At 36.1% G+C, this 12555-nt stretch overlaps 1 protein-coding gene across 3 annotated transcripts in view; it reads right to left on the bottom strand.

The window, feature by feature from the left end:
- Positions 1 to 12555, bottom strand: part of palm2akap2 (PALM2 and AKAP2 fusion) — a 161225-nt gene that overhangs the window by 17731 nt on the left and 130939 nt on the right. For all 3 annotated transcript variants that reach the window (XM_015362791.2, XM_069187343.1, XM_069187344.1), the window contains one exon: positions 441 to 2757. In XM_015362791.2, coding sequence (XP_015218277.2) covers positions 441 to 2757 — 2317 coding nt within the window. The remainder of the gene's footprint in view (positions 1 to 440; positions 2758 to 12555) is intronic.

Raw genomic sequence — 12555 nt, 5'->3', positions numbered from 1 at the left:
TGCTTCTCAAGCTGTGTGCCATGGCACACTGGTGTTATGTGGAAAGGTCTCAGGTGTGCCATTGAAAAAGAAAAGAACACGTTTAAATCATGAGGGTCAGGAGATACTTTCCCTTCTTGAACCAGCTGTGTACTGCTGTACATCATTGTAACAAGCTCATAGTGAACAAATTCAAGTCCAAAAAGTGATGTGAAATATTTCTTGGTTCTTTGTGTCACTTTTGAATTAAATGTTATTTATTGCACTATGAGTGCTGATTATTATAAAATAATTTTGTGTGCTGCAAAAAGATTTTGTTGTTAAACGTTTGCCATGAGCTGAAAAGTTTGGAATCTAGGGATCTATGGTAAACAAAGAATGTACACTAAGTAGAAAGCCATTGTATTTGTGTTGCAAAGTCAAAGTTAAAAAACAGCTTTTAAAGAGATACTGGATATTACCTGGTGCTGTCTTTCCTGTGAGTGTTAATCTTGCAGGCAAGCTACCACTTTTCTTAATGGGGCTTGGAGCGGTGCTCAAGCTCTGTCGTTGTCTTCTCAGCTCTTCTTCCCGTTCTTGGGCAGCACGGATCTCCTCCTCAATCATGGATAGAGTTCTTTGCTTCTTGGAACGCAACTTGAAGGGCCCAGCGCTGACCTCTGTCTCTTGTGCCCTCGTTGCTGAGGCTGTACTTCTGAGCTCAGCTGCCTGAGAGTATTTGCTGAAGTAGCTAAACTCTTGCCGGTCGTTTTTAGGAGGGGACTGGTTGGAGCCAATGACCAGAGGTGTAATGGTTTCTGTAGCATCTACTGTTGTCTCAACTGTAATCTTTGGAGCTTGGCCTCTCTTTTCCTGCATTAAAGGTGACACCTGGCATGGTTCAACATCTCTGTTTTCCTGCATTGCAGTTGACAACTGAGATGGCTCATTGTCTGTCTTTTGTTGCAATGGAGATGAGACCTGGGGTGTCTCAAAATTAGACTTCTCTTCAGAGGATGAAAATGGGTTTTCAGTGACTTCCGCATGCTTTTCTGTGCTGAGAGCTGGGGTCAACTGCTGTGCTTCCAATTCATTTGTCTGTTGAGCAATAGCTTGCTGGATTGCATTTTGGACCAAGATACCTGCATGGTATTCCAGCTGGTCCTCTGTCAGAATGGCTCCTTGATAGGAAGACTGAAGTACAGAAACACTGTGTTCATTGGGTGATTTGGCTCCCCCTTCCATTTTGCCATCAACTGGTGTTGTGACTTGTGGGGTTGATGGGAAAGAGAAATCTCCTAGGGAGTTTTCCAAAAAGGCATTCATGGTCTCATTGGAAGCTCCACTATCACTCACATTATCCATGCTAAAGTCATTAGACAGGGTCTCCAAGACAGTAGTGTCCTGTGACCTGAGAGAGAGGTCATCTAATCCTGAATCAATCTCCTCTGGATGGTAGGATGTATTCACTGACTGTTGTAAAGTATATATTTCGGAATCTTCATCTTTCAATATAGTCATTACTGCTCGGGCACATGTAAAATCTCCATCTTCCATCCAATCCTTGTTGCTTTCTTTCACATCACTGGGTGTAGATGACTCTTTTACATCTGTGTCTTCTGGAATGCAATATATCTTCTCTGCTTTGACTGTGGTTACTTCGCTGACCTCCTCATGCACAGGTTTGACTTGGCCTTTGACAGGGCTTTCCACTGTTATGGAGCTGGTTGCTTTCTCCACATGGGTAACCTCTGGTGCTCTGGAAAATGGTTTGGCAGAATAAAGTTTGGGAGCCACGGTTCTTTTTGGAGCAACAGGCTGCTTGGAGTTTTCCATCAACAAAAACTGCTTCCGTGCTGTTGAGAAGTCAATCTGTTTTGTGACAATGTCTTCCTTCTTGACTGTGGTAGGCTCTGGTGGCACAATAGAGGCAACTGTCTGCTTAGGTGATGTTTGTGGCACATGTAATATTTCAGGCTTCTTTTGCTTACGTTCTTCATACTTCTTATATGATTCTAACTGATCAGCATCTAGCTGTTCTTCTACTGTCTTCTCTTGAGGAGGATTCCACCATTTGGCAGCAATTCCAGGGTTTTTCTTTACTGCCTGGCTCTTAATTAGCTCCCTCCTCTCCCTCTCTAGCTCTGCGATCTCCTCTGAGGGCCGGATTTTTTTTACCCGGATGCACTCCTTCTCTAAACTGCTGTCAAAGAGTTTGGATGGCTTCTTCTCCTCTTGGAAAGCCCGTAGCTCAAACCGGGCCTCTTTCTTGATGGTTGTCAAAACTGGTTCACCTGACAATTTCTTGTAATCCTGCTCATCTATTCCCGAGTGACCATTGGGCTTCACCTGGCTGGAATCTTGGTTTTCTAGAAGGGGCATTGGCCTCCTCTCTACTAATATAACTTCATTGGTAAATGGTGATGACCCACCAGAAACATGTACAGATGGTCCTGAGCCCTCAATGTTGATTGCATTTGGTTCAGGAGAAGAGGTTCCATTCAAAGTGCTCTCAGTAACTGAATCACAGCAGTTGGCTTCCAACACCTCATCAAGATAACGTATCTCCTTGGCAACATCACTATCTAGTGACTCATGTCTGTTTTTCATGCCATTTTGGCCACTGCTGGGAATGCAGTTATGCTGATTCTCTGACTGGGATTCAGAAAAGGGTGATTCACATTCCATTTTGCGTTTGCTTCCAGTTGTAACACTGACAGAGTCGAAGAAACTCACACTCTTCAAGGGTCTTTCCTTCTTCAGCTCAGTGTCATCCTCTATTGTTCTGGAGGAAGATTTCTGAAAGACATCAAAAGTGAATATCAAAGTTATATTATGGCAAATCAAAATCTAATAATCAATTTACAGATCCTATTTTTGCAGAATTTGTGCTTTGTTAAATTAATTTTCTTTGACAGAAATCTTCTTTATCTTGTCCATTACAACCTGCAGTGTAAATACACAATGCATGAAGGTACTGTATGCAGTGAATGAAGAGACATTCAATTACTTTTCAATTAATTCAATACTTGATCATGCCTGAAACTTTGACTTCAGTATTCTTTTTATTGTAGATGATTTAAGAATTAATTTGGCTTGTGATATGTAACAGCATTGCATGCAGACAGATGATACACATCTAGTCTTTGTTAATTATAGCTGCACTCAAAATCCTCTAAATAGCTTTACACCTCCATGTCACCAGCAGACGTCACACCTTGTAACCTCTCCCTGTCACAGATGTTGGTGGTACAAATTAGATAACCCACATCCACCAATGGTTAATCCTCTTTTGTAACTAATAAAAGCCCGCTGTCAAAACAACTCTTCTTTTTAATAGAATAGCATAGCATCAGAACATACTGTACATTTTCCATTGATGGTCTTATTATAGTGATATTTGATATTGTAATCATTAGGATTACTTTAGTTCAGGTGGGTAGCTGCGTCAGCATGCGTAGTCTGCAAAGGAAGAAGGCTTCACAGCCGAAACGTTGTGTTTTCTCTCTTCTCTTTTCATCATGGAATAAACATATTACTTGTTCCTTATTAGGATTACTTTGCTTGTTTGGGTATATGGTGAAAATGGAAATATTATATCAGACATACTTGTTGAAACACTACTATCTACTATATGTGTATGGCTGGGTAGAAAATCATTTTTAAATATTAGCAAACAGAAATGTATTAATTATTGCAGTGAAATTAAAAACTGGTGTCTATTGACTCATCGGTGCATAGTAAGGATAACTAATGTCTAGAAAAACATTCAATACAAACCCATCCAATCCCAGCAGTAGCCAACCAGTTGAGTACTGCTTTTTAATTAATTCAGAAAAACACTAGACAGTATGACCTGAACTTTGATCCAAATATACGATTTGTCCTGATTTGATCTTCAAAAACCTTAAAACTCCAACAAGCAGGCCTTCAATAGCATAGAAAAAGAATCTCCAGGGAATAAGTCTAGAAGTGTTTTGTGAATATAAAAAGAATAATAGCAGTAATAGGAGTAAGGTGATTAATTTGATCTGGATATACTGAGTATTACATAGGATATGACATTTTTAAATCACTTGCCTATTTCCTTCACAGTTTGCTTTATAAATCAGATGTATAATTTTCACTCAGAAACTATGTAAACTTCTTTTTGTGTTTTGCTCCCTCTGGAGAAAGTCATACTTTTCTATAATTCAGGAATCTGACACAAAAAGATTCTTGTTTATTGTAACTCTCAGGGTCTGAAGCAGTGTCATCCTCTTCCTTCATATACCTTTTAAAAGAAGAAGTGTCCTTAATTCTAAAATACAAAGCATGTATTGAAAATGCAGGGGACTAAATAATGATTTTAAAACAAAAGATAAAAGAACAGTATGTCCTATGTTAAAATTAGACATTTATGTACAGACCTAATTTTCAGAACTATCTGAAATTAAACAACAAACATAAGAAAGGCAAGTCTGTCTTATGGTGTATTGTTTTTCTTAGATTCCTGTGACAGCCCAACCACAACAACAAAAAGAAAATACTTAACCTTTTTTTAAATAAAAAATATGTATCATGATCTCAGCTTACAAGTAGAGAGGAAATGTGAAATTGTGATACAGCTCAAGTTGCAGTTTTACAGTGAAATCTTCTAAATTTGGCAACCCTGTTAACCCAGTTTCCTAGACCTATTGTTAGGGTATACATTTTTCATGACCTATTTTTTAATTTTGACTCCGTCCACCAGTCTCAAGATGTTCATGCAGCTTCTTAGTAAACAACGTAATGAGCAGTTTCTACACTTAAATAACTTAAATTATATCATTGAAATTGCATCTGCTTGCACACATCAGCAATTCTGGGGAACTGTTCATTTTGCTGGTATGGCTGAAGAGATGGTTCTTCATTCATATGTGACATTGAAGTATTCCACTTTCATTCTTTTATTTTTAACACAGAAACAGTTAAAAATGATCTGTTATTTTTAATTATCTGTTACAAATTTAAATTTGGGGCTTCCTTTTGTGATGTTACGTTTTCTTCTCTATGTTTTGTTTTATAATCTATCATCAATAGGTTATAAAAAAAGTATCTCTTGAAACATGAGAGGAGCTTAAGTGTAATTAATCCATAGTATACTAAGATTAAATTTACTATTAGAAAAATGTATTCAAATGGAATAGAAATGGTCAAAGAATGTTTGCTTAAACAGTTACTGCTCGTGCAGTGAATCACAGTATTATTATTTGCAGTACATCAAAGGATTATTCATTTAGTGTTTTATTGCCGCTGCTGTAAAAACAAGTGCAATGTACAGTAACAGCTTGTTTGTGGGATATTAGACAGCATTTCATCAAGGAGCATACTCAAGCTCTTGTTGCTGTCCCACTTTACACAAACTTAAAATGTCTCTTTAAACTGTTCATTGGCTAAAGCGCCCCAGTTACAGCCAATAGGAGCTCTTGAAGGAGAAAAAGAACAAGTATCCCCCCTTGTGGTAATTACAGACACTCTTTCTGTTGGTGTTCTACATACCTTTTGGAAGAAAGCAATCAGTATAACAGGGATAAAAAACAAACAGCTTTCACAAGAAGGGAAGCAGGATGAAGCAAATAGCTAATTATCTGCTAAAGGTCTCTTTGGTTTGTTTACCCATAGGGCAATGATGAGGCCTGGTTCCCTGGATTTTGTAACTATAGCAACAACTTATGGACAAGCAAAGGAAAGGTTGTTTAAATTTAGAACTAAAAATAACTTCCTATATGAGAGTCATCATTGTGCTTCTTTTATTATTTTTTGTAGCCATACTATTTTTGAAAGCTGATTCACAATATGACTATACTGTATATGAGGACAACAGAAAAGCCCTAAAATACCAAAATAGAAAGGAAAATGAAATAATAAAATGGGACATATGACTGTCCTCTAATAGCATTCCTAGGTATTAAGAACAACGTTTTGTGGTATTATTATCTGAGGCTGTTTTTTTTTCCCAAGCAATATACTGTACAGTAGCATGCAGATTGCTTAAAAGTGAGTTCTCAGTAAAAATGTTTTGAATAACTACTGTAATGATGTTTTCAGCAACTATTTAATGTATGTCACAGCAATGTCTTACTTTAAAATGATTTCAAAGTCATGCTTAAGGAAAATGGAATTCATGGAATTTTTCTTAGTTTCGATGTGCCAGATGCAGACTGCCAACATCACACTTTTCCAACATCACACTTGTGAAAATATGGGGCAAATCAATTGCATTCAACCTTTAGAAATGGCTTCCCTTCTTCAAAAATGCAACTGGTGCTTAAAACTGGGAACATATTAATAAAGAATCCTTTAAATTACAGTTTGTAACAGAAATGTTTTGGAAGACACTGCAATATTAGCAAATATGCTGCATATCCCATAAAGAAATGTTCTGCATTTACTTAATTCCAAGCAACAGTATTTTTTCTGTTTGCACTTAGAAATTCATTGCATGTATTTCACTTTTTTTCTGGATGGCTTCTATGTAGAGTTCCATTATTTAAGAAAATGCATTTCTTTCTTTGTCCTACACATTCTGCAGCAAAGTCACATAGGACCGGAAAACAGGGCATCCACTTGAGACTGCCTGTTCCATTTTCTTTCAGCTTTTGTAACTAATGTATTAAGCACATGGTTGGATAAATTATTAATCAAATAAAAAGTTCTTTTTATAGCTGAAGCTGTCAAATTGTAGATGTGTGGAAGACCACATACTAAGAATGTCCATTGTGGTCCAGAGTGCTTTTAACCTGCAGGGGGTCTCTTTAAAAGGCCATGTCCTAATTGGGTTAGAATTTCTTTGTAACCTCAAGGGAAACTGCACATTATTCTGACTGAGACCCTCCTGTAGATAATACCCTAATGCATTTCTTAGTGAAAATGGTTCCTAAATGAATTGGATGTAGCCAATGTAGCCATTGTCATTTTACGACTTACTTAATACCTTACTATTAGCTTAGTGCAAATGGAGACAACTGTATTTTATGTTTGTGTGACTGCTGAGAAAGATAAAAAAACAGTTCTTTCATGTTCCTTTTCTACAGAATTGTTTCTATAACAGCAGACAAAGACTTAAAATGTGAAATCACAACCATATCATTTGTTTGTATTGTGGTATTTTAGGAAATGTTACGCTTGTTGTGACTGTAGTCTGTATCAAACCCCCTTCTGTTTAAATGGATTTAAACCTGCCACACTTTCAAACCTGTTATTTCTAAACAATAATATTGAATTGACTTGTCAGTTAAATGTCTTGTTTTCCATGCGATCATATCTGAAGCATTGCAAGAGTAACTTACTTTGAATAAATTAATAACTTGAATTAATGTGCACATATACTTTTCAGTTTAAATTATTTCCTAGGAAAATGCCCTTGATGTCCATTTGATCGTTGGACCTGTTTAGTTGTTATTAATAATGGCAACAATATAGGTCAATAAAAATGCCAGATAAAAACACTGTTCTGATACAGAATATTTTCTATTGAATCATTTCTATCAATGTTTTAGTACAAATATCCCTTCACTGTTTAGAAACATTAGTACATAAAGAACTGAACTGTTTAATTACATTAGTTGAAACATTTAAAACAGCAAATTTAAAATGGTGAAATAACTACTGTAAGTACACACATAGATCTTTTCTCAGAGGACAGATGCACCTTCATTCATAGCCTCATGGTCTGGGTATGGTCTAATACACACGATTAAGTGTTTACTAAAGCTTAAGAGCTTCCTGTGTATGTAATATTTTAATTTTTGGTCTTTTACCATTGGCTTTTCTTTTTGAATAATGGTTGCTCATGAATGTGTAATTCATTAGTTGTTATTCCAGCCTCTTGAAATGCCATAGACTCTTGGTCAGTGAAGTGACCCATTCTCTGTCAGATGAAGCATGAAGAAGCAGGTGGAGATTGATAAGGTGCAGCTGATCTTGAACGCAAGTGAGAATGGCAGTGGTCTAGGCTTTTTCTTTGATCATTGATTAGAACATAAAATTGGAAAGCACAAGGAGGCCATGAATCTCACCAAGATGTTGCTTGAAAGATACTGTATGATGGTATTGACTTTGACAGCTTGGCTGTTTAGTTTGTTTCAAATTCCCCACAACCCTTCATATGAAGAAATGCCTCCTGTTCAGAATTTAAATGTACTTCTGCTTACGTTCCCATTTGTGTCCTCTGGTTTGTGTTTTGATGTTGATTCATAAGTCCTTAGGCTTTACTTTTTCAGTGCCTTTGGGGATTTTGATATTGAAACAAGTCCCCTTATTTACTTCTCTTCAAACTATATTCAATTCTTTAAGCCATGCAAAAAGGAATATTTGTTTCAATGCAGTGAGTTGCTCTACTCTGTACTGATTCCAGATCATCAATATTTTTGTATTATGAGGAACAAAACTGAACACAATATTCTAAATGAAGTCTTACTAGTGCATTGTACTATTTTAACACAAGATCCCCCCGTTGGAATTTTGTCTTAGTATCTTAGTATTCTGTTTGCATTTTTATTTCTTAATTTTCTGTGAGCAGAAAATGCGGTTTCCTCCTACACACCTAAGTCTGTCATAGGTAGCTGCATATTCATTGATGGCAGTTTGTCCAATACATGTAAGTTGATCAACTGATTTCACCTTTCTACACGTAATAAGATTAAGTTAATTTCAGTGTACGCTTAAATGTGTTTTGTGCTCATATCTAATGGGTTAAAGACAGTTCTTTAAGCTGGTGCCTTTCTAAATTTCCTGTGTTGGCAACAGTTTAAGAGAAGGAAAGTCACCTTTCTCTCTTATTTGTTTATATGTTGGCCCAGACTGCCTTTTAAAATGGTTTTGTCTGTGTGATAGACAAACATGGTATCAGAAAACACACTCCCATTAAGATCTGCCAGAAAGACATTGTATCCTGCAGCAGTTCATCTTTGAATAAAAAAGCACATTGAACACTACATAACCATAATAAAATATTTACGAAAGATTTTCCCAGTCCCAAATATTGGTTATCAGATGTATTTTTGCATATTTCCTGTCACATTACACATTTTGTATTGCTTTTTAACTAATAAAGACTAAAGCTCTATTTGGTTTCTAGTTTTCTGCTAAAGATACAGGTATAAAGTAACTGATTCAAACCAGAGACTTTATCTGACTCTAGCCATCTGACTCTTTTAGACTGTGTCAAACATAACTAGATATAGCTAAAATTTATGTTATATGAGGGAGCTCTTTACAGAACATACATCTGTTACAATTTTATTCATTCCAGATAGTCTTTCTATTAGACAGCAAAACATGAAAATAATAGTATGTACATGAAAAAAGATATTAATGTTTTGTTTAGACTATTACGACCTTAATCTAAAATATGGGGTATTCAGTATTAATTACAATGTGTACAACCTGTAAAATATTCATTAAAAGTGACATTTTTCCAATAAATTATGGGTTTCAAACTTCAGGTAGCACTGCTTTTATTTGTTGTTTTTGGGAAAAGTAAATAAATACTTTGATGCTTTCTTATTTTCTTAGTGAACATTTGTTAGGTGTGTACTGCCTTCAAATGCAGTAAAATATGACAAGTGAAGATTAGGTAAGATAAGAGAGATAATTTAAGACCAGGGGCCATGGCTATCAGTTATAAACAAACAACTGTTAGACATCAACATTTTACAGACTTGACAGCTTCATCAACTATTACTGTTGTAATTGAGGGTTTCGTTATGGCTTCCAACACACTCCTGATGTAAGATCACATCAAGATGGTGCAGGAAACTATATATAATTTGCCAAGAAAATGCACATATTTTAACTTTATTTAACTAAATTCTTAAGTTTGTGCCTTTCATGTTCATGGAAGATTAGACACTGTGGAGTAGACACTACCTCAGCATTTCACTAAGCTGAAATCTAGAAAAGAATATTTGCTGTGACTAGAATCTTACCATTAGTAGCCTTTTCCCACAAAGACTTAAAAGATGTTAAACATTGTATACTGGTTTTGTGATGTGCTGGAAAATGTTAAACAGGAGTAAAAATGAAATGTGTTAAATACTAAAGACTAACTCCACTTTACAGCCTAACTGGCTGATAGTGTCAATTCTGTCACAAAAATCCAAACAATCCAACTTCAGTTCATGCCCAGCCTAAGACCTCCTGACCTCACAGTGATCTGTGGGTCACATAAACACAATTAATTGCCTTGAGAAAAAAGTAAAAATGCTTGAAGGCATATAAACCCTTTACAATAATAAACAAAAGAACAACTAAACAAACACTAAAACGTATTTGAAAATTAGGTCATATTTTTGGGAGGTTTTGTAGTAATTATAGCCAGAAAATGCAGATGTCTAAATCAGAAACATATCTTGATACTATTAGTTACTGAATGTTAGGATCTCTCTTAGGAAAGCAGCAGTAAAATTTAAGCAAAATACTTAACCAGTGGCCTACATTTAAAAATCCAAAGGAACAAATTATAGGTTTATTCCATGCTGAAAAAAAGAAGAAAGAAAACACAATGTTTTGACTGTGAAGCCTTCTTCAGGTGTGAGCAGCCGAAGAAGGCACCACAGCTGAAATGTGTTTTCTTTCTTCTCTTTCCAGCATGGAATAAACCTATTACTTGTTCCTTTGCAGCCTATGCATGCTGACGCAGCTACCCACCTGAACTACATTTAAAAATGTTCATGTAATCTGTCTCTCAGTATGGCACAAGGACTTGGTATTGGGTATTTCATAATTTCAGCAGCATTGTAAACAAGATTCTTTAAATGACCCCATGGTTTCTTATCTGTCTAAGTTTTGTAGCCACTTGGATTTACAGGTGCAGTTTTTATACAGTAATCTGAGAAATAAATCTAGGTTGAGTGCTGAAATAAACTGTTGGAAAATATACAGTACTCCAAAGACATATTTTCACAAGATAGCAGTATAATGATGTAAGAAGACTCTAATCAAAACCCTAAAGATACTGGTAATCGCAAAGTCTAAAATAAGCACTTAATGTTTTATGAATCTTGAAGCCTGATTTAAGTTACATGCTAAAAAATTGATTCCCAATATATTTTATACAATTTATTTGAAAACTACTTATTAAGTGACCCAAATCAGATTTTAGAAAACACTTTTAGACCTAATTCTTATTTTTCCCCTTTTGAGAATTCATCTAGGTTGATTATGTTTTCCAGGTTTTGCTTCCACTAAACTAATTAATAATTTAGCCTAGCTCTCAAAGAACTGTGGATTTCCAGTTACTTACAGTATAAAGCTTCATAATTACTAACTTAATATTAACCAGGAAAACTGAAAAGGTTTCATTAAACCAATCACTCTTTCAATAATGGACTTAATTAAGTATGAATGCAGTTTTGTTAAAAACCAGAAAACAGTGTATGCCATGGAAAGAGTTTGGGACTTCCTGCCATAGGAAATTGTTGGTTATCCACCTCAAGATAACCAACACATATCATGTTGTAATTTGGTATTGTTTGCTCTACTTATTCCCCCCCCAAAAAAAGATTTTTCTATTTATTATCGACGTGTAGGTATCGTTCAATTCATTGCAGACACAAAGCCTTGAAGCTACTTTTTAAATTGAGCCAGTGGATTTTATTAATTTAATAAGAAAAAATAGGCATTTGGATATAATATTTTAGCACTTTTTTCACTTCAATAATCTTCACCAGTTAAACAGAAAGATACTGAACCTAGGCTCTGATGTGACACACCTCAAAGGAACTTAGAGTAACCAGCATATAACAATATTTCTTCTTGCTAGTCAAGTCATTTTAAGAAGGACAATACATAGGTCTGCACAGAATGGATGAATAAACAATGGTATATTCAATGCAGTGAGACAAGAGAACAAGCCAGCCATATCACCATTGAGACTCACCTACTGTCAGGGATTCTGGCATTGTTTTGGGATGGCAGTTTATGGACACAATAAATCCAAATCCTGTTTATAATAAGAAGGAATTATTGTATGTACCGCCTCTAAGAAGATCATCATCTTGTGTATTTATTTCTTATTACTGTATATTTTCATTTCATACACTGTTCATTATAGATAGGGCAATCATTTGTGTGCAACACTATATGTTTACAGGTATTAATCGGTGACTTTACGTGGCCACTTTCATGTATCCCTATTTATTACATAAGATATTAAGTTTCTACAAATTAGATTTACTAAACATGCTGTAATGACCTGCTGCTGAGGTGGGACTGGCGGCAGATCTTGAGGCATAGAATGAACCCAAGTGCTGGGTGAGAGGCACCTGAGAAGGGGAAACCTGCAGACAGCGTGTGCTGAGCGTGCAGGTAGGGTGGTGGTGTAGCCACCCTCGGGACTCAGAGAAGAGCATCACAGCGTAAAGACAGATGTTGTGCTGTGGCGAGACCGACAACCAGGAAACAGGCACAGTCTGAAAATGTGGTCGAGCAGCAGGGGTCAAAGCTAGTCACAATGAAACTAAGCATAGTCCAAACCACAAAGAGGAATTTTGGAGGCTTTGTCAGAGCAAAGTGAGGGTCAGATCCAGGGAACACGGTGAATCACAGAATCATAGTCATAATAACAAGCGGGGT

The sequence above is a fragment of the Lepisosteus oculatus genome, chromosome 3, assembly GCF_040954835.1.
Source record: "Lepisosteus oculatus isolate fLepOcu1 chromosome 3, fLepOcu1.hap2, whole genome shotgun sequence".
Taxonomy (NCBI): domain Eukaryota; kingdom Metazoa; phylum Chordata; class Actinopteri; order Semionotiformes; family Lepisosteidae; genus Lepisosteus; species Lepisosteus oculatus.
The sequence above is the reverse complement of the archived record's forward strand: the minus strand, read 5'-3'. Positions and strand labels throughout refer to the sequence as shown.